The 22,994-nt window shown below is 47.4% G+C and overlaps 1 protein-coding gene across 1 annotated transcript in view; it reads right to left on the bottom strand.

The window, feature by feature from the left end:
• The window catches only part of PLPP3 (phospholipid phosphatase 3), an 81,174-nt gene that overhangs the window by 34,850 nt on the left and 23,330 nt on the right, over positions 1-22,994 (bottom strand). Inside the window, exon 2 of the mRNA XM_084785557.1 lies at positions 6,310-6,467. Within this exon, the coding sequence (XP_084641683.1) occupies positions 6,310-6,467 (158 nt within the window). The remainder of the gene's footprint in view (positions 1-6,309; positions 6,468-22,994) is intronic.

Genomic DNA, 22,994 nt, shown 5'->3' with positions numbered 1-22,994 from the left:
ACGAGGCAATGAATAGTGAAGGCTAGTTTGAGATGGGGCACTTGCTGGCTGTGCCATGAAACAGTGGGCATCTCACCGCCCTGTGGCCCACACCTGGTACTTTAGAGGCCTGCAAAACAGCTGGGGAAGGGGAGAGGCAGCCTGCAGAGAGCAAGGGAGGTGTTCTGACCTTAAAAGCCTTGGCTGTACAATCAAGGCTGTTGCTCCGACTTTGCCAGTTATATATGAAAGTCTCTGATTATCCCTGCGCCTCAGTTGACTCAGCTGTTAACATTCGTTCTTCCAGAAGGATGGCCAGGGGCCAGTAAGCGAGTATGCACAGAAAAGCTGCTCCACAAACAAGGCGTCACCTCAGAAAAGGAAGCATGGATCTCACCCGGTCACACATGGAAGAGCCCTTGATTTAAAGGCTGAAATAAGCCTAGGGACTTAGTGACTGATCATCGCACCTTTACAGTCAGATGGTGCCAGAGTCCGAGTTTCTTTAGTAGGAATATTTTTGGATCTTCAAGAGGAAGCAGCGTGCTTATGGGCCAGTACAGAGGGAGACTGACCTATGATATACCCACACATCAGTTCCTAGATTTAAAAAAAAAAATCTATGTGAATCCGTCTTGGGGTCTGAACTTGGCAAGCCTTGAGCCCGTGTTTACTGAACAGAATAAAGAGCACTTAAGGGCTATATTAAGACCTTTGCCCATTATATTTCTGATGAGGCAATGCAAGGCACCACCGAAGGAAAGCTAGAGAAGACGTGGGATTTTATTGGTTGCTCCTACCCTGGCTGCTGCTAGAGTCATTAAGCCTTTTCAAGGCAGGGGAGGGACCACGCTGTGTGGACCTGGAAGGAATTCTTATTATGGTATAATTCCAGAGCCTGAGACACGGCTGAAAAAGAGGTCAAAATGATGAGATTTTTTCCATAGCTGCTGCCTCAGAAAGGTGTCTGCTTTCTCGATAGCCCCTGATGATTTGCACCTCGAGACCTTCCTGATCTCTTCCACCATCACTCCGTCCCTTTGCTGCGGTGATTGGGCAAACTGGGTAAAAAGCATCCAAGTCAGTCAAGGCTTTTTTCCCTCTCACTGTTTGCTGCAAACCTGCCGTTGCGCAGAAGGTCCAGGGGCAGTAAGTAGCAAGTTGATTAGATTTCCAGTTCTGCAACCTGCTCCCTTGCCTGACTGCGCCTCAGGCTCTCTGGTCAGAAGCCTGATTCTGGGCGAAGGCAGCCAAGCTCACGGAGCAGTCAGTCAGGCGGGGAGGGTGGGCAGTGTGTCCCGCTCCTGTGGGCCCTCGCTTGGATAGCTTTTCCAGAGCTGTGCATACCGAAGTGAAGCACTCATCTGCCTCTGAGGTCTTCACTGCACTCTTGGCATTATGGAAAGCAAGCAGGCTAGGAGACCTCACTAGGTGAGAGGAGCACACATGTCACCTGTGCCTCTGGCTGAACCGCACTGGCAGTTGGAGCAGGAGGCGGAAGTCTTACTGCAAAGAGGCATAAGAAGCGAAGCGGGAGACCTAGGGTCTAATAATTAATGACGTGAAAAGAGTGGCAGAGCCACGGTTGAATGTGGGGATTCCTTTCCAGCCTCCATTTTAATTAGACATATATATAGTCTTGGCTAAGTCCTGTCACTGTGTCCTCATTTGTTTGTTTCTTTTTCTCCTTTTCTTTTCTTTTTTCTTTTCTTTTTTCTTTCTTTCTTTATTTTATTTATTTATTTATTTATTTATTTATTTATTTATTTATTTTGTTCTTTTTCTACCAAGACAAGGTCTCTCTCTGCTAGCCTTGGCTGTCCTGGACTCCCTTTGTAGACCAGGCTGGCCTTGAACTCACAGCAATCCGCCTGCCTCTGCCTCCCTGAGTGCTGGGATTAAAGGTGTGTGCCACCATGCCTGGCTGTGTTCTCATTTGTAATATAGACAGCTAACATTTATTGGGTAAACTTTACTCTACCTGCATTGAGAGTCCCCCCTCCCTCTCTGTGTGTGTGTGTGTGTGTGTGTGTGTATGCTGATCTCATTTCAAAACTTTAGCAAACATGTATACTTACATACTCTATCCACTTAGATGACTCTACCGAGGCTCATCAGGCTCAATTAACTTGCAGCCTGCCCCACAGCTGAGGAGCTCAGATGAGAAGAACCATCTTGGTGTTTCCTTGAGGGTGAAATTGATCAACACAGTTTCCATGTTTCTCTGACACACAGTAGCACTTGACTAGGACAGCAGTAATTGCTGTGTACTTTCCCCCTAGATTTTATTTTATTTTATTTTTTTACTATTGACAACGGGAGTGGGGCGGGGGTGGGAGGCACACGTGCCATATTGACCATGTGGAGGTCAGGCTGAAGGAAAACTTTTGGGGGTTCACTCTCTCCTCCCATCTTTAGGTAGGTTCCAGGAATGAAACGCACACCAAGCCCTTGTGTCTGCTGAGTCATCTCACCGACCCTGCTGTGTGCGGGGCATCTTGCCTGGTGTCTCTGTGAACTACAGAATGCCTTTAGTGAAACCTATTGTACCGACATGGCTGCCTACCCTATATTGAAGGGTCCTGCACAGGACTGTTTCAGGGAAACCTGGACAACCAGGGAAGCCATCAATGTGACACTGGTGACAGGACAGGGCCATAAGCACCAAGAGCAGGTGTGAACAGGAGCTAGGACTGTTGGAATCTCAGGAGGAGGCATGCAGCGGGGAGCAGAGTGGCTGATCAGGCCTTTTGCCTGGGAAAAGAAAGTCAGGAAGGAGAAAAGAGGCCCCAGAGAAGTCGCTTTTTTCTTTCTTTCTTTCTTTCTTTCTTTCTTTCTTTCTTTCTTTCTTTCTTTCGGCAGGGTTTCCTCTGTGTCACCCTGGCTGTCCTGGACTCGCTTTGTAGAACAGGCTGGCCTCAAACCCACAGAGATCTGCCTGCCTCTGCCAACCATGTTCTGGGATTAAAGGCGAGCGCCACCATGCCCAGCTTAGAGAATCCACTTTAACACTTCCTTTGTCCATCCTGGGGCCTGGGAGAAACCAAGGGCTGTGCCTATGTACAAAACTGTGCCCACTTTATCGAGCAAACTTTACAGAATGACTGTAGGGCCACCGTGCTTGCCTCTAATGGCAATCCTCTTGAGGGACTGTGAACGCTGCTTTAATTGTATAGATGAAGAAACTGAGTTTTATGGACACCAATCTTTCACTCGATTCACATTAGGAAAGGTGTCTAATTCACTTTCTACTACTATGTGCCTGCGAGCCATGCCATGTCACCCCCCCTACCCCACCCCACCCCCCAGTGGCATGCTGGGAATAACACCTGGTAGAGCACCTGAACAGCATGTGATGTCCCTGTCCTGGATCTGTTCTTATCACAAGACTCCTAGATTATAATGTGCGCTCTTAAAGCGTTCAATTAGCTAATCCTTTGCTGTCAGGAACACCTGTTCAAACCTCGGCAAGAGATACCCTATAATTATCTGCCTTCCACAACAAATGCCCTTTTCAGAAAAAAGCTACTGTTCCTGGGGAGCTCGTTCCCACAGTCATCAATTTGGAGCAATAGTAAATTGGACCTTTCATTTTTCAGCGTTTGAACGGAGGTCCTGGGTGCACCTTCCCAAGCTGCCACTGCTGCCGGACGGACTGTTTTCCTTTCAGAGATTAGAAAGAACACTCCATGCTCCCCCTCCCATTGCCCAAATTCAAATCTCTGATTGTGTGTCTGGCTTCTGTTGTTAGAAAACAAAAAACAAACAAACAAACAAAAAGGGCGGGGGAGAGGGGGAGGAGGTGGTCTCAGGGTTTAGACCTAGCGTAGCAAGTCACAAGAAAAACTTGTGTTACCAGCAGCTTACCTGCCACAAGCCAGACCAGGCCAGATAAAGCTAACTGCCTATGCCCCGGAGCAGTTTGTCAGCAAAGGTTAATCTTGAATGTGTGTGTGTGTGTGTGTGTGTGTGTGTGTGTGAAAGATGAGAAAGGGACTTTGAAACCAGCCAGGCTTAGGCTTGAACCCCAGGTTTTACTAGCTGTAGGTTTTGTCTTTTATCAAACCCCTCTGGGCTATAGGTTTTCCATCCGCAGAATGGGGCGGCAGCACAAAGCTCCGTCTTGAAGTTGAGCTCCACAGCAGAGCAATCCAAATACCTCCAGGATGTATGGGTCCTACGGGTGTGTTGCCTCTCCTTGTCACCCACATGGCCAGAGTTCAAGGGCAGAGTACAAATGCAGAAAACGCTGGAGGAGTAGACAGCTGTAAACATGTAAACCTCACAAACCATACCACTGGCTTTCAAAGAATGCCCCCTCCCTGTCTCCTGTTTCCAATGGGCATGCTAAAAGCTGCTAAGGCCCAGGTGGACCACACCCAAGTTCCCACAAGCTGTACTGCTCAAAAGACATCTGGACCTTGTCACAGCCCATGTGTGGCACATTTCCGCAGTGCTGTTCATGAGGGCTCCATCCTTTAAGGGAAACACGCATCAGGCTGGACTTTTACATTCCAGTAACTGGCAGCACATGCCTTTAATCCCAGCACTCGGGAGGCAGAGAGGGTGGATCCCTGTGAGTTCGAGGCCAGCCTGGTCTACAAAGCAAGTCCAGGATAGCCATGATAGCATAGAGAAACCCCGTCTTGAACCACACCCCCCCAAAAAGACTTTGCAAAATTGGGGCTGAAGAGATGGCTCAAAGTTTAAGAGCATTGGCCGCTCTTCCAAAGGTCCTGAGTTCAATTCCCAGCAACCACCTGGTGGCTCACAACCATCTATAATGAGACATGGCATCCACATCTGGAGTGAAGGTGTACATGCAGGCAGGACACTGTATACATAATAATAAATAAATATTTTAAAAAAGACCAAACCAAACAACAACAAAAAGAGTTTGCAGAGTATTTTACTATTCATTGCACTGCTGGCTGTGTGTTAACTTGACACAAGCTAGAGTCATTTGGGAAAAGGAAACTGCTACTGAGAAGACGGGCATGCCTGTGGAGTATTTTCCTGATTAATGATGTGTGTAAGAGGGGGGCTCCGCTCACTGCGGTCAGTGCCACCCCTGGGCCAGTGGTCCTGGGTGTTATAAGAAAGCATGCCCAGCAGGTAACACTCCTCCACGGCTTCTGCCTGCAGGTTTCTGCCCTGACTTCCTTCAGTGTGGGACTGCTACCTGGAACTGTGAACGGAAATCAACCCTTTCCTCCTGAAGCTGCTTTTGGTCACAGTGTTTAGCCCAGCAATAGACACTCTAAGACCCTCATGAGCTTTTATACTTTAAAGTGAAAATGAAGAAACGCACCCGTCCTTGGTTTTGTTTGTTCGTTTTTTGAGACAGGGTTTGTCTGTGTAGCCTTGGCTGTCCTGGATTCGATTTGTACACCAGGATGGCCTCGAACTCACAGAGCTCAGGCCTGCCTCTAACTCCCAAGTGCTGCATCCCCCACACCCAGCCCCACCCCTCCTGAGTCTTTAAGACACAAGGCTTGCTGGTAGTGGGTGGGGTCTGGGTCAAGTGCTCTGAATTCCACGTTCTATTTATCTTACCACCACAGCCATGGGGCAGGAAACCTAAACAGTAGGGCTGGAAAACTGCAAGGACATAGTCACCACTACTGCAGCCCAGCAAAGGCGAACAAGACCACAGAAAACACCCTGACTAGCTGACAGAGACAGGACTCAGCCTTACAGCCGCTCAGAGATGAGACCCTAGTGTAAGAGATGTCTTGGTTCTGAGCTCAACTCTATAACTTATTAACTCTTACTCTATGGACATTAGATAAGTATGAAAACAAAAATAATATTTAAATCCATTAGATTGTTCCGAAGACAGTGCATGTTTGTTTTTTTGTTTTGGGGAGTTTTTTGTTTGTTTGGTTGGTTGGTTTGGTTTGGTTTGGTTTGGTTTTTCGAGACAGAGTTTCTCTGTTGCCTTGGCTGCCCTAGACTCTCACTTTGTAGACCAGGCTGGCCTCAAACTCACAGCGATCCACCTGCCTCTGCCTCCCGAGTGCTGGGATTAAAGGCGCGCACCACCACGCCCAGCGGACAGTGCACATAAAATAGTATAGGAAGGTGTTTCTAAATGTTTTAATGTTTACCCTTCAGTAAATGTTGGCTTTTAGAAATAGCTTAACTGAAAAAAAAAAAAAAGAAGAAGAAAAGAAAGAAAAAGAGTAGTTTAACTGCAAAAGACAAAATAATTCTGAACGTAGCTCTCTTTGGTGGCAGTGTCTTTCGGCTGGTTGCGAGCATTCGCTGGCTATGCTGTATAGCGTGCAGGAGGAAGTCGGATCAGCATGACAGTGGCAGGGCACTTACCGCCAGGATGGCGATGACAATCCCCACCGCGCAGAGCACAGCATCGTTTATAGTCTCACTGACTTTCAGGGGGTACTTGATGCTCTCGTCATTGCAGTAAAACCCTCGACGGTAAGGCTTAATGGTGCTTGTCTCGATGATGAGGAAGGGCAGAGACGCTGAGGGGGAAGAGAAGAGAAAAGACAAAACATCAGCGCAAAGGAGCAGAAGAGGAAGTACCTTACAGCAGAGGTTACCCCAGTTATCAGACAGAAATACTAACGTAGTTACTACATTTGCGGTATCCTGCAGTCTCTGTGGTGCTTTCACTTACCTGTGTGTCCTCCTCCCCTTTATCAACCCAGAAAAAAAAAAAGAATGGCATTTCTTTCTCTCCCAAAGCACTCAAACAAGCAGTGCAAGAGTAGGGAAGAGGGTCTTCCATTGCTCCACCGAACCCTGATAAAAATTAAAGCTATATTTTTATGAATGACTAACGCAGCCCTAGGGTAACGACGTTCAGTTAGACGTCCAGGGTGACCACTCCCCAGCTCTAACCGTCTCTCCACTGAGAAGCTCATCTGAAGGCCATGCCCCGTGCAGCTGTGCAGGCATCAATCAGAGTCCGACAACTTGGAATCGAATCCCAGATCCATCAGCTCCTAGCCATGGAGGGTGGGGGGGTCCTGTTCTCAGCCCAACTTCCCCTTCACCTCCGTCCCCTCACAGTAAATGCGTGGATTGAGCAGAACTTTCCTGTGCGTACAAGCTCTGGCAAAGGGTCTGGCTCAATAGATGCCATTTCCAAGTCTTTTCCTTCCCTATTCAGAGTCCACATTAGAGTTGAGCTTAGCCCTTCCATCTGATCTGCCAGGCAGGAGCCCAAAGGCACAGGAAGTACCAGGCTGTTTTTGTTTTGTTTGTTTATTTTGAGACAGGGTTTCTCTGTGTAGCCTTGGCTGTCCTGGACTTGCTTTGTAGACCAGGCTGGCCTCGAACTCACAGCGATCCACGTGGCTCTGCCTCCCGAGTGCTGGGATCTTAAAGTGGTGACTGATTATCAGTGGCTAGTTCTATTCTCCCACTGCTATTAGATTTTACCACCTGCCCAGAAGTTTCCCCCAAGGCCTGGAAGCACAAAGCAAATATCCACTGTGAGTCTTGCACGGATGCTACAGTCACTTCCCTCTAGGGTGCTAGTCATCGAGACAGGGACTCACTAAGTAGCCTAGGCTAGCCTGGAACTCAGAGCTCCACCTGCCTCTGCCTCCCAAGTGCTGAGATCATGCACCATCATACCTGGCTGATTTACTTCCTAAAAGGCCCTCACCATGACGTTACTGCCTTGCTAAAGCGCCACAAATGGCTCTTCATTGCATGAGTAACAGAAAGTCTCTGACCCTGACCCAAGGCATGCCTGGGACCAGAACCTCTCTCCTCCAGCCTCTGGCTCTGCCAGTCCTCCTCTGGACACCAAGGAAACAGGTACAGGGTCTGGCTCACACTGTCCCCAAGACTAACCAATGCCAAGGATCTTTTCTGTGTTTGTGTACTGAACTTTATAATAAACTGGACTGGCCTCCTTGCAGATTCATTTCAGCACTACTCTCTCCCTTCAAGGGGAAGAGCAAGAGACTTGGAACCTTGAACTCCTTTAGGGCTTGAAGTCTATCCCTCTGAGTGCCTAAATCCCTAATTTAAGTTTGCAAATTGGTTTCATCAAAATGTGAAATTCATTAGTGGAGGTGGGGGAACCCAAGCTAAGCAGTTGTTCAAAAGATAAAATTCTCTTTTTATTTTTTAAAAATTATATTCATGTCACGTTTCTTAAAGTTCCAGACAGCCTCTAGGGGGGAAAAAAGGACCATGAACTGCACAATTTTTCAATTACTTTGGTCCAGACCAGCGGCGATAAAAAACACTAGCTTTCAAAAAAAAAAAAAAGTGTATTTATGTATCACAGTGCATGCACACATGGATTTATTTGGTTTTATTCTTTGGATTTATTTGAATTCTACGGCTATTTATTTTGTGACCCCTAACTGCTTCCTGCTAGAACAACAATTTACTTTATCAAATTCATACTAGTGCTTTGAAAAGAAGAACAACACCACACCACAGTATCGGGCCTGACCTTCTCAAAGTAAACACAGAGGGGCCCTGAAAGGCAATAACCATTAACTTTTGAAACTCTCTCTCTCTGCCCTGGAGTAGAGGGGGTGGGGAAGCTGTGGATAAACGTGCTGGCTTAGTAGTGACAGAAGTCAGCTGATGTTCTGGGGTTGGGCGCCTGGGAGGGATATCGTAAGGGCTTGGCCCATCTTTAATCTATGGCCTAGCTATTTTGAAATGGGACCACGTTGGCTATGAAGAGGGGCTGAGAAGCCAGAAACTGATATTACAGCATCATTTTAGAGCTCCCTGTGTTGTGATAATGAGATGGCGCCTTAGCTGAGCTGCGGCCTCTGAGATGCTCAGAAGCCAAAATGTTGCTAAGAAGCCCACCCCCACCCCCAGGATAGGGACAGACCCTGGGTACCTGACATCTGTGGCTCACACTTAGACCTCCAGCATCTACAGTCAATAGTTTTCACATGATAGGCCTGTAAACCATATGTTTCTGAGGACAATAGACCTGCATAAAGGAGTTCAGGAGTTAGAGCTAGGCCAGTGATCCCGGGTTGCTGGTCCATTTGAGCAGGCTAGCTCACATCTTCACAGCTCTTTCATCTGCTAAGTGAGAAGAGTGACCTCTAACTTCAGTCTTCCTGGGATGGTGGTGGAATGAATGGATGTGTTTTCATCCTCTCAACAAGGGTCTATTGCTTTGTTTGGTCAAACTTTGTTTGGTCAGCACACAAATGCAAAATAACCTAAGGCACTGCCCTCAGGGAGTTTCCAATTCAGTCAGGGAGCATGCGCGCGCACACACACACACACACACACACACACAGAGAGAGAGAGAGAGAGAGAGAGAGAGAGAGAGAGAGAGAGAGAGAGAGAGAGAGAGAGAGAACACATCAGTCTGGAAGCTTTGGCTAAAAGAACTTCAAAGCAATGCACTGGGCAGTAACAGCACAGAGTGTAAGGCACACTGCAGACACTTGATCAATGTCAAAGGGACGAGAAGGGACAAGGAGATGGCCCAGAAAGTCAAACCATCTGCTTAGTTCTTTTGCCATCTCTTTGGCTGGGAAGAACACACATAGACACTTTATTTGCCAGTGGCTTGGGGCGGGTTTCCGGTTCTGATTATACGGGTGATGAATACAAACAGACAAGGAGCTGGGTCTAAATAGAATCTGTTTATTTTCTTGAAAGGCATGGAGATATCATTTAGAAAGCCCAATGGCCTTCTCTATCTGCCTTACAAACTTGTGGTATTTACTGAGGGTGATGCCAGGCAAATGTTGACTCTGCTCCAGAAAGAGTTGACAGAAACTGAATAAACACTCCCCCAACTAGACAGCTAGTTCTCCAGACAGAGACCACGCTTTGCTACAGGACAGCAACAAGGGGAAGAGAAGGAGGTGTCCTCTCTGAGGCAGGGTCTCCGTTCTCATAACTGCCACCATTTTTTTTTAATTATCTTCAATTGTCTTCATTTAGCTTCAAACAAACAAACAAACAAACAAACAAACAAACTTCCCAACACCAGAGCGTGAGACGCCCTGGAGAGGCTGTGGTTGTTAAGGAGTCACAACCCCAAGAGTGCCAAAATATTACCAGTGTCAACGACTAATGCTTGCGTAGAAAGGTATTGGGAGAGCAAAAAAATTCTACCAGGGCACTAGAAGTGTCCCAGGAGGGATGGAGACTTACGTTGACCCTTGCATGAGTAGGATAAGTTTCTGGATCCCATGGACCATGTACACCCATGAAAAGGTGCAGTGCAAATTAAGGATTCCAGTCCTGGCAATGACAAAATAACAACTCCTATGGAATACAGCTGCAACCTTGACTATCGCCAGGGAAAGATAGGCAAACAATGAACAGAAGAAATAGGAATGCAGCACAAAGACTAATAATGACAGCTAACATTTACTGAGCAAGCACTATGTGCCCACACTTGAGTCCCACACACACTGTTGTGGTCTAACAGCCTAGTTACTGACTGACAGGGCTATGGAGATGAAAGAAGCTAAGTCCCAACCCCCAAGGGGCCCAAAGGCCAATCAAAGGGAACCAGCGCATACAGCCACCCTATGGTTCACAGAGATTAAAGTGATTTAGCAGAGCCACTCTGTCAGTTAATGGTGAAGCTGGACGGGGTTCAAATGACCTGACTAAATCTTGGGTGCTTTCTCGAGTGAGTCACTTAACACAGAAGCACCCATCAGCATGAATAAATGAGCTGAGGCTCCCCCTGTAAGGCGCATGCCACTGCAGGGGCGAGAAAGAAAGAAAGAAAGAAAGAAAGAAAGAAAGAAAGAAAGAAAGAGAACAGTTAAGGCAGCCTTCAACTAATGTTCACTGAGAATCTACCACATGCCACACACATACTAATTAGATACACACGTGTCTAATTCAATCAAAGATCTGAAGCCAATACCCTAGTGTTTAGATTTATTGATAATAAAATGTGTAGTATGAGCTCCCTTCAAATCAGAGCCAGAAGAGGGAGAAGAATCTAGAGTGTCTAGGCCCAGGCTCAGGCCTCTCTCCGTCTTTTAATCAAGGATCAATTAACTTCCTACAGCTCTAGGGGCTTCGTGGGATGTGTAGGCTGCAGAGGCGGCGAAATCCGAACTCAGTGACAAACACTTAATGGGCAGAAAATGAAAGCATGAAGAACGGCTGCTGTGTTGAGTTCAGGCCTTTGAAACTTTGCTGGCTTTGAAAAAACTAACACTCGGGGCAGGTTGGGTGGTTTGGGGGTGGGGTGTAAAAACACAGGGTAAGTTTTCATGGCCCACCCATTGATCAAGTCATGTGGGAAGTGTTACCAGAGTGACCCAGCCCCAAAGCCAACTCCCGGCAGCCGTGGCTTCATATCTGCACAAAATTAAATCAAAGTGCTTTTTAGAAGCCCTTAGTGAGGTAGGGTGAGCGGAGCAGGAGGCAGGAAGGTGAAGCGACTGTGCTTCTCTGCATGACTAGAAATCAGAGCATCGGAGAGGGAGGGCACTTCTCATCTGTCCTGGACACAAGCCCTTGAGAGATGCCTCTGCGGAGACTCTCCCAATTTCCCATTTGGACCAATCTGTACTTCTCTTTACTAGATCTTACGCAAAAGGCTGAGAAGCAGCGTTTGGAGTTATATCTTCAAAAAAGCAAGAATCTAGGATCTGTGGGAGTAACAATTAAAGCAACAACCACCAAGCACCTCTCTGCTTACCAACAAAGTGACACAGGACACACATACACGCACAGGCATTGGCAAAGCACAGCTGTTGAGGCCGGGCAGTTACCAGGACTTCCTGGTGGGAGCTTCGTGAACCTTATCATGTGATAGAACTGGGAGTAGGTGCTCTTCAAGCCTGTGACACATAAACACACCAAGGATCAAAAAAGTCGAGTGAGCTCACCTAAGAGCAGAGCAAAATTACAGTCAGAAGACACTGAGTTGCCCTTGAGGGGGCTTAGAGTCCACTTTGCAATTTATTTATTTATTTATTTAACATCTACAATAACTGAAAATATGTGTGTGTGTGTGTGTGTGTGTGTGTGTGTGTGTTGTCATTGTTATTTTCTTTTGTTACTACAACAGAAAATTGGAGACAAACGTTTTCTTTTCCCCCAGGTCTCTGGGTGTTATCAGTGGGCTCCGGGGATTAGAACCCAGCTCTCTCTCTTTCGGTTCACATTTTCTTCCTGTGACCTGACCCTTCTTTATAAATGTCCTCCTTGTTAAAATATGACTAAGTAAAATCACTTAAGGTCAGAACCGTCGACCCAACGGCTACTTAGAGGTTCAAAACACAAATATTTATGTTGCCGGTAAGTGACAGTATTTCTATTTAAAGTAATTAATTGCTACTGGTCTTAGAAGCGCGCAAACTTTCTTTGGTTTATAATCTTTGCCAGATTTTCAGACTGGACACAATCCAGATGAGCAGAATCTAAGTTTACTATGAAGGCGTTTCTTCAGCTTTGAAACCAGCTCCGTGAAAAACACGTTGCAGTTGGCCTGAGTGAAGAGGCAACTCTGGGCTCAGAGACTTTCCTTGACAAATGCTCACTCTTCAGGGCTAGAGAGTTCAAGCCTACATGGAGAAACACATGGCAGATGGAGCCCTGCTGCTCGGGGTTTCCTCAGCTCAAGTCCAAGGTCTCTTGATTAGGCAAACAAACAAGAACGGACAGTTCCCCGAGAATTGGGCACTGTGTGAGGTGCCGGGGGTTGTGTGTGTAAGGGCTTACACTGTGTTTCAGTTTCCCATTCTCAGAAGTCTAGGGGTTCCCCAGCAAAGAGAAACCTGCCTGTGGGTCTAATCTTGGGTATTAAAAAGAACTTTGGGTGCCCTTATTCGAAAGTGCTGACAGTAAAAACATGACTAGTTTTCAGTGCTCCAGATGGAACTCGGGGCCCCTAAACCTGCTAAGCAAGCAGTCGCTGCTAAGCTACAAGCCTACCACCATAGAATAATTCATATCAGTCTTTAAATCAACTCCGGCTGTTTGGCCTTTCTGGTTGGAATCTCTGCAAAAAAATTATTTATTATTTTAGTGTGTCTTTCGCACATGCAACAAGCGTACATGTCAGAGAACAAATTTCACGAATCGGTCCCCTCCTTTCACTATAGGTCATGGAGCTATCTCAGGAGCCCCCTTCGAGAAGTCACCACGTTCACCCAGAAATAAAACAGACTAGTGTGGCCCATAGCTTGCATCTTTCATTGAAAGAGCTGGAGAGCGTCTGCCAACATCATATACTGTACAAACGAGGGCTTCTCGCTACTAAACCTCAACAGCCAGAGCCTATATAAGTCTTACCATCTGTTCCCCTTGGGTGAAACATAGTCACTTCCCAAGACCTCTTTCTTCCCTTTTAAGTCCCTTTTTAAAAATAGGGACGAGAATGAATCTGCATTCACTGGGCACCTGCTATGTTCCAGGAGCTTTGGATAGGTAACAGATTCAAGTTTCAAGATAGACAGCAGATTTAAGCTTCAAAACGATCATGTCCATCGCTAGCACATAGTCATCGTCAAGAGTCAGAGAGGCTACAGTCTGTCTGTGTCCACTTGGCTGGTGAGCGCAATAACCGGGACACAAAACAGAACTACCAGCCCAAAGTCCATTTGTAGATGGGGCCAGATAGACTCGCCTGCTAAGTACAACACAAATAATGTCTAGGTAGCCATTTGTGCACTAGAAAGTCAACTACAAGGCTGTTGAGTGTGCATTTGGCCTGAATAAGGACAAAACCTGGGACCCTCCCTGGTCCTATGAAGGTCCAGCCTCAGGTCTCTAGTATGCTTCAACAGTTTGGCTGCTGGAGCTAAGGTACCATGCCGTGCGTCAGCCCTCGTGCCCCATCTGATCTCCAGATAACTCAAAGAGAGGTCCCGTTTTAAGCTCCTGTAGTTAAAACCCCACCGGAGATCAGTTATTTCTTTTCCCAATCTATTCATGAAGTAGCCGTGTACAGTTTTTCAATTTGGTGGTTATCTAGTGTATACACGTTTTGCCTGCATTAATATCTGTGCACAATGTGTCAGAAGAGAGTATTGGATCCCCTGGGACTATAGTTACAGTCTGCTTTGAGCCAGACCGTGGGCACTGGGGACAGAACCCTAATCCTTGGGAAGAGTAGTCAGTACTCTCTTAACTACTGAGCCATCTCCAGTCCCCACTGATGAACACCGGTCTGGAGGATTTCATCTCTCACCACCTGTCAGAACTGGGTCTGACCCTGGGTACATCACTTTTTACCTCTCTCGATTCATGGCCCCCGCCCCCAACCACCCCCGCCCCTGATACAGGGTTTCTCTGTGTAATGGTTCTGGTTGTCCTGGAACTCTCTTTGCAGACCAGGCTGGCCTCGAACTCAGAGATCCCCGTGCTGGGATCAAAGGTGTGAGCCACCACCACGCCTGGCTCCTCTTTTCATTTTTAACATCATACAACAGGACTTTGTACAGTGGTTCTTAACATACGGAAGTGTGAGGGCTGAAATGCCATTTATAAAGTGTATCGTCATCGCCCAACTCAGTGACTTAAGTTCTTACTCCTGCATGTGCCAGGGAGCCAACCAACACAAAGCCTTAGTGGGGGTACCCCTGTAAGGAGGAGTAAGAGGTGATCCCAGTTCCGTCCAGATTCTCCTGAAGCATCCGTGGCCTCGTCCAGCCACTTGCCAATGGCAGTCTGATCCCAAGAGAAAGAAAGACCTGTTTGTAAAACCCTAACATTCTAGGGACTGCTCAAAAGTGGGTAAACACATGGGCTGTTGACAGTGGCTAGCAGGACCTGCTCCCTTGATGTCAGGGCCACTGCTGGCGGCCTGCCATACATTCTCCAAAGATCACACAAGGCTCCAGGGCAGCAAACCCGAAATAAAAGTGAAGAGAAAACGCGGCTTCTTATTTATCCAGTGTTGAAACATGCCCTTGTCAGCATGTGTACGTCCAGCCAAGCACCGCTGCCCAGGTGTACAAAAACACCATGTTCACGTGGCGCTAAGATAAACAGTGTGGGCTGGCAGGGCATCAGACACACCTGAAGAGAGTTCGATAGTCAGGAGGCAAGCCCACAGGCCGATGTGAAGGGAGAAGCTAAGGACCAAAACACCACTTGGAGGCCTGTGGGAGCCAAACTGTGCTGGTCGGCAATCCGAGGCAGCAGTGGACTCCCAGGTGCCTCAAGGTTTAAATTTAAGGTCAAGGTTACACTCTGGCAGTCCATACCAAATCTGCCTGGCAGGGATGCTCCATCCGGATACGCCTGTATTCTCCAGGGGTCCACTGGTCCTCACCATGTCCCTGACAGTCAGGCCATGTATTCATGGCCAATACTCATGCCATTTGTGCTGTGGACTTTCTTACGCTTCCGGAGGTCTCGTTGGTGATTGAAGTTAATTGCCTGGCTCTGTAGACACCCGCCTTTCCTATCTCTGCATTAAAGAATGGAGGTATCTCCACAATGTCTTCCACAGTAAGCTCTGGCCACTGCAGACATGCAAAGGTGTGTTAATAACTGGTACGTGTGTGTATATATCTCGGTCTTAAACCAAGACGAGCTTCCTGTGTTTCAGTTGCCCTCTTCACACGTTACGTAAAGCACAGCGCAAGGCAGGTAATTTTGTATCTTAGATGCAAGCAGACTGAGGTCCAGTGAAAGACAAGCCTCTCTGAACTCTGAAGCCATCAGCAACTTTCCTCCCCAAGTCTCGTGGTGTAGCCTGTAGGAGCACCTCCCTTATTAGCCAGCTAAACACGGTGTGTCATAATAAATTACATGGCTATGCGGCAGAGGCTGTGAGCTAACCTAACCTATACCTGCCTAGGTGATCCTAAGTGCTGTCATCACCGAGTTCTATTTTTAAAGGCAGTAGTTACCTGAAATGACAACAAAACCAGCCTTCATATGACAGAAGCTCACCAGCCTTAAAGAGTAAAGGCCAGATGAGAAGGGACTTATGAATAAATGCCTGTAAGATGTGTAGGCATCACCAATGTTGCTTAAAATGCAGTTAGACATATACCATTAATACAACAGAATTCGAAAGCCACAGCGATCTTACAAATCGTTATTCCTGTTTCCCAGGTGGGAAGGCTGAGACCCACCGTTCTGACACAGTAATTATTCTCCTATACAGCCCAAGAGTCACTTCAGAAAATAATCTGTTTCCCCCTATCCAGATCTAGCCAATGGACAGCACATTCTCCGCAGTTGTGTGGAGAGCGGGGACTGACTCTGACATGAACTCTGGTGCCCCCTATTTGACCACTTCCCCTTGATGGGGAGGCCTGGTGGTGCTCAGAGAAAGGGTAGGCAGGCTACCAGAATGAGACCTGCTAGGCTGTGGTCATATGGTTGGGGGAGGAGGTCCCCTTCTGTCACAGATCTTGGGGCCGGGCGAGAGAGGGAAGGAGGGGGGAATGGGAAGATACAAGTGAGGGGACAGCAACTGAGATGTAATCTGAATAAATTACTTAAATAAAAAATAAATTAAAAAAAAAAAAGAATCCGTTTCAGTAGTATCCCTTGGAACGAAGAGCAATCCTCAGCACTTAGCTGAAGCTAACCAAACTTTGGGCGAGCTGACTCTTCACCGAATGCGCCCTGTGACCTGAGGACCTTTTCCCTTCCTTCCGAACTCTTAACCTCACAGCGCTCACAGCCAAACCCTGTTCTCTGAACCCCTTTACTCTGAACAACACATTTCCACAATGAAGAAGAAACCCAGTTCCATTAAGAATTATTCATGAGGAACTGAACCAGTTTCGGGTTTGGGGTGGATGGTTGAAGGCAGCATCACTTTAACTCCCTGATCTTCAGTTCTTCAGGCTTTCCCACAAAGTGAAAGTACTCTAACTACTTTCTGAGCTCTTAGGGGAAGGCTGAGGATTCCCGGGTGACTCAGCTATCATGCCCCACCCCATCCCACCCCACCCCACCCCACCCCACCGCAGAGATCCCAAGGGCTAAGGGATCAACTTCAGCACTCCCCTAAGATCCTCTTGGGGAATCAGGTGAGAGGAAGCTCATGCAATCCCCGGATGGTAGCCCAAACCACGTGATCTACATCAAGCTGCTGAACTCCCAGCATCCCCACTAAAAGGAGGATGCCAACCCCAACCAGCTGAGGAGCCCTGAGGAGGAAATGTGGGTATGGTGGACATTGAACAACCAGTCCTCTTGGCTCCGGTGCCTGAAAACCTCCTAGCCTTCTTTATAAGATGCTAGTCAACTAGGTTGAGTTGTTTGCTCACTAGGGCAGCTGTAGTAACCAGGACAGGCTCTGTCACCTCAGACTGAGACTGCAACTTGCATTGAGCAAGACTGGAGCAGTTCCAGGGAGCTGTGGATAAGGAGCAAACTCCCGTTCCCAGGCCTGTCAATGTTCCTTTTGTAAAAGGCAGAAACCTTCAAACCTGACAGCTGCCACCTGCACAAATAAATCAGGGATGTAATTTTGTAACTGAATACAGGCCCTGAAAAGCAAAAAGTTTGAAGTCCAAAATAATCACGTTGACCCTTCTGCCTAAATGTTCACTAATCACTTTTTAATTTGCAGTTGATTTCCTCTCTGTGTGCTGTCTTTACAGGTGATAGTGTCACCTTAGAAGTCTTCAGGGAGTTCAGAGCATCGAAACACCTGATTAAACTACAACCCCCAACTTCTTCCCCAGGCATCTAAGGTTTGGTCCATGCCTTGGTGAGTCTGCAGAATGGCACCGGGTAGGCTAAGAAACAGAGGAGAGAGAGAGAAAAAAAATCCACTTTGTGGAAGGGAATTCCTTACAGAGAAAATTAGAGGGCACAGCAATTAATAAGATGTGGTCCCTGCTTTGTAAGAATGTGTTAGTAACCAGTGACAGAAACACTCATGGTGGCACTGCTAAAATGGAGGCATGAGGTCACCTGTCAGCACATGCCTGCAGACAGGAGGCATGCAACTCTTGTTTACTGACCAGCTCCCCAAAAGCTACATCAAAGACTCCTTGTCATCATTTAAATACTAATGATGTATTCAAGACTGCACTAAAACAAACAAAAGTACAGAAGGAGGAGGAGGAGGAGGAGGAGGAGGAGGAGGAGGAGGAGGAGGAGAAGAAGAAGAAGAAGAAGAAGAAGAAGAAGAAGAAGAAGAAGAAGAAGAAGAAGAAGAAGAAGAAGAAGAAGAAATACAAATTGCTGGTGCGTGCCCATCCACTTTCCAACTTTGGTCCTGAAAAAAACATGAGGAAAGAAGTTCGAGGGGAGCCTATCGCTTCCTAAAACCTAGATGTTGAAAAGATTCTGCTCACAAGGAGATGATCTTACTTGGGGAAAAGGTTTCTAGTTGGATCACTCCTGGGATTACTACCCAATGAACTAAGTTGAAATCCAATTGAAGACATTCGTTTGCTCTGCGTCTGCTCTAAGCAAATTAGTCAATATTTTGCCACCTTTGGGGAGGGGGGGGCGCTCTGGGCCAATCTAAAGGGCAAAATAATTCACTGCTAGTGTTTGGCCCAGAAATACCTGGTATCCCTAAGGTGCAACAAGTGAGTTTCGGACGGTTAGCTAAGTTTTTGTTGCCAATATGATGCTTTAAAATCCTGAGTAGATAATGGTCATTGACACCTGTCTTTCTCAGTCTTGGGTCTTCAGGGACCTGAGAGTATAGTGGCTGGACCTGGTTTTCACTCTGTCCTCTGGTCCCTTTTCTTCCTGTGCAGCATGCGTAGCATGGTTTGGCCTAAGGGGCTCATCACCTATCTGAGTTTAAGGATTAAGGAAGGGAGTCTTTTCCAGACAAGAAAGCGTTGTCTCCAGGGTCCCGCTGCAGGACACGGGGGCTTCACTGATGACTCCAGGCTCAGCTGAGGCAACGGAGCTGCCCACTGCTCTTTAGCTTGTGAAGGTAGACAGACGGCAGGCAGAGGTTTCAGAATCAAAGTGACTAATTTCTTTCTTTTTTTTTTTTATTTTGAGAACAGCTTCAGAAGTAAGTAAGTATGTATGTATGTATTTGAAAGCACGCCCAGCTCTGCAAACACTCAGATAAAGAGTACACCTAGTGTTGGCAGCTCCTGGCTCAGTCAAGCCAGGTGGGGGTACTTTTTAGCTGTATCCTTTCTCTCTCCAAATAATCCTTCTCACAAGGCTGGAACTGATACTCAGAGGCAAGATCCCAGAGCAACGCAACAAGGGATGGCCAGCGTCGCCCGACTTTCTTCACAACTGGACAGCTGTCAAGTTTGTCTCTGATAAATAGAAATCCAGGTGCTCTGGGCTGCCCTCGGCGGCCTGTCCCCACCCCCTCTAGCATGGGGACAACAAAATGTAGGCATTTCCACACCCTGGGGAGAGCTGGCTGTGGTCACTAACTCCTAGGTGGCTTGCTATAGGAACCTCATTGTTCCAGGGACCGCTTCCCCAGCCAAGACTCTACAGGGAGCCAAGGCCCTGTGATGCATTTTTCAGCTGTGGAGAGAAAAGGTTCTTCCTGGGATGTTTCTTCGGTGGTTCTGGAAGCCAGGTCCTTAATCCTAGGCAAGCAGCATGGAGCCAGCGTCCCCCAGGGGGGGGGACACAATAATGTCTAGAGCCCTTCTTGCAAATCAAAACAGAAAACCCTCCCTTTCTCCTTTACAACCTCTCTCAAGCAAAGAGGGGCAGAAGGGGGGGATAGCAAAGCCCAGGGGAGGGAAGGTTCCAGGCCTCCCTAACAGCCTCCTCCCTCATGACCCTGCCCACCTGACCCCTCTGCTGAAGTAAGTTACAAAGCCCCCACTGTTCCTTCAGCCTATCTTTCTCCTCCCGCCAAAGCTCCCGCCCCAAACACACATACACTTTTTCGAAGGGCAAACTGCCAAATAACATTATTCCCCTGCACCATGGTATTGCCATGAGCCCCGCCTGGTATGTTTGCGGGAGAAATGGAAGGGTTTTCTTTTTTTTTTTGTAGAGGTCGCATCCCCCTCCACTCCTGCTCCTCCTGTTGTGGAAATGGACTTGAAAAGAAAGGGAAGGAGCCCCAAGTGGAATCTAATTGGTGAGACAAGCGGAGACTACAAGGCTCTGGGAGAGGGACTGGTGGGCTACTGGACGGTGTTTCTGGGAGACAACATGCCTATGTAAATGCCTGCAAAGCTGCTAACTCCAGCCTCTCTCTGTGCCCCCCCATCCCCCTCCAGCCCAATGTTGCACTGCCTTCCATGGGTAGAGCCCAGCTTGTGAACTGGGAGAGAGAGAGGGCTTATAATACAAAGGATAGCCCGTTTGCATCACCCAATCAGAGAATACTGTAACACATATCACAGTCACAACAAGTCACTGGAAAAAGATGAAAAATGGTCTTGGGGCGGGGATGTCATTTGGTTTTGTGCTTGCAGAGATAGCACACTCACGGACAACCCTCTCCACTTGGCCAAGTCAAGGCAATGTGACACCAGACTGGTGAATTCTCTGGACCTCAGTGTCCTCAGCTGCAAAACTGGTCCTGCAGTCTTGAGAGACCATAGCGGGGATTTCCTGAGATGCTGTGCTGAGCTGCCAGCTATGGAGCAGGTGCCGGCAGAGGCATCTTCCTACCCCTCCCCTCAAAGCACAAAAGGAGCTATGCCTAGGAAGGGGGCAGGTCCGTGAGAAATAATCTGCTGAGAACAAGCTGCATATGTGGGCTGCCGCTTGTCTGTCAGAATGACAGAATGGGTCTCAGGGAATTAATTATTCAACAAGCTCTCGCCCTTCACAAATCCAGTCCAAAGGAATGGTTTGATTCCTTTCAGTACACTGACTATACAAAATACTGAAAGTCCAGTACACTTCAAAAAAAAAAAACCTCACAGAAACCCAGGCCTGGCCTTGGCAGGAGTTCCTCAGCCACTGGGTTTTTCTGTGTGTGGCTTATAATAACATGCAAGCCTGGTGCCAAGTCCTAATCTATTAAGGGACTGCCAATTAGCAGGGGGCTTAGAGTTGTAGCGTTGAGAACAGGGGAGTGGGCCTAATTAGGCTTGCAAATCATTTCTCTCCATTGCCTCTCGCCATCCGACACAAGGTATACTGGCCAATTGTTCTAGATAGAACCTTTCTGTATCCCCGTGCACACTGGCTTTCGTCAGTGTTGAGATTCAAGACCTGAAAGCCAGCGCTCCTGTTCCTGTCTGCACAAGATGGCAAAGGTGGGATTAAGCAAGGCTATAACCAGGTAGTTATTCTCAGACCCAGAAAATTGCCAGCAAAGGCAACTTATTAAAAAATAATAGTAAGACTCTAGGCTCTGCCTAGACCTACTTAAGCATTAAATCAACATAACATCAAGGAAATAAGAATGAATTAACATCCTCTCTCTCTCCTTTCTCCTCTTCTCTTCCTTCTTCTCACCCTACCTTCCTCCAACCCTCTTCGTGCTCGGGAACAAATCCAGGTGAGCAAGCGCTCTACCAATGAGCTACATCCCTAGACTAAGAATTCTTATTTCCAGGGGCCGGACAGATGGCTCAGAGGTTAAGAGCACTGATTGCTCTTCCAGAGGACACGGGCTCAATTCCCAGCACCCACATGGCAGCTTACAACTGTCTGTAGCTCCAAGACCTGACACCCACAGACACATATGCAGACAAAACACCAACACACATTTAAAAAAAAAAATCTTATTTCTAGTGAGATTCTATCTCAAAGTGACTTAGCAATTGCTGCTTCTAAAATATAAAATGTCACCCTTGGCTAGAAAAGGTATACACACACACACACACACACACACACACACACACACTATATATATATATATATGTAGATATATGTGCGTATGTATACATTTTATATTTAACGCGATTCACGTATGCATACACTACACACAATTTTAAACTGTTTTAAATAGCAAATATTTAATGAGCAGCTGTTGTGTGCTGGAGCCGGGAAATACTGAGGAGTTAAAGCAAGGCTCTAGACTTGAAGACCTGCCTTCCCTAGCAGATTACCTGCCAAGGACCCCATGGACACTCAAACCTGCAGTTCCCAGTTTCCCCATCCCTCTCTCTTCTGCCTAGGTAGGAACTAAGTTTTCCAACACGTTGCCTAAATATCTTCGAGGAACAAAGAGGATCATTCCGGGAGCCAGAAACCAGAGGCTTGTTTAGAAGAGAAGGAAAAAAAAACCGAGAACCGCGTGCCTGTAAGACACAAGAAAAAGCACGACGTACCATGTATGGCCTGCTCTCCAGACGGAGGGTGTGGCATAGAGAGCCAGAAGGTCTCTGTGGCAAGGAGAGCCAGAGCCAGGGCTTGGGGACCCGAAGTCCTTGGTGGTTTAAGAAACTCCCCTTCTCTCTTTGAGTGTCTATCTAGGGAAGAGAGGAAGCTAGACCAGCTGGTCATCCCCAACCAAGCTCAACAGCAGCCCCGTTACCTAGAGCATTCAGTGAAGCTCAGTTTCATTACATCATGCAGAAGACTATGAGCTGTTTGGAGATACTCCACTGCTGGACTTACTCGGTCATCTCCAATCAGTCAAAACTGTTGGAGTCATGCAGCTTTCAAACAAGACTAAGTTTTTCTCCCAGAGGCCCGCCTTTCTTCTCTACAATATGTGTCTTTTCTACAATGCTGGATGCTCAGCAGACACATCTAAAGAAGGGAGCAGTTGGGCAGGCTGTGTTTGGAAAGGTTGCTCTGGTGGCTGTACGCAAGGGACATAGTGTCAGCTAGCTCCAGCCCAGAGAGGTGTGACTAACCATCCATGAATAGCGTGGCCGTTTGACACACATCCCTACCCACCCTGAATGAGATGTGTTAAGGCCTCTGTCACTGTGTTGCCACTCCCGATCCTAGGCAACACAGCCCACTCTCCAGGGGCTCCGAAGCCAGCGCCTTCCTTCACACACCTCTCTAAACTGACTGCTCGCATCCCTTACGTAGACTCCTTCGGGTGACCTTAACTCACAGCACGATTCCTTCCCCAGTGCACCTGAGTCTAGATTAGAACTGACCAGATAACAGACAAATCGATCTGTTGCCAAGGAATGCAGAAAGGCAAACGCTGGCACAGTGTCCATGTGAGGGGGTGGATTCTGGAGTCACACACCTAGGGTCTGGCCTTCACCTTT

The sequence above is a fragment of the Acomys minous genome (genome assembly GCF_964271855.1).
Source record: "Acomys minous genome assembly, chromosome: 6".
Taxonomy (NCBI): domain Eukaryota; kingdom Metazoa; phylum Chordata; class Mammalia; order Rodentia; family Muridae; genus Acomys; species Acomys minous.
Note: the sequence above shows the minus strand (reverse complement) of the source record. Positions and strands in the feature narration are given on the sequence as shown.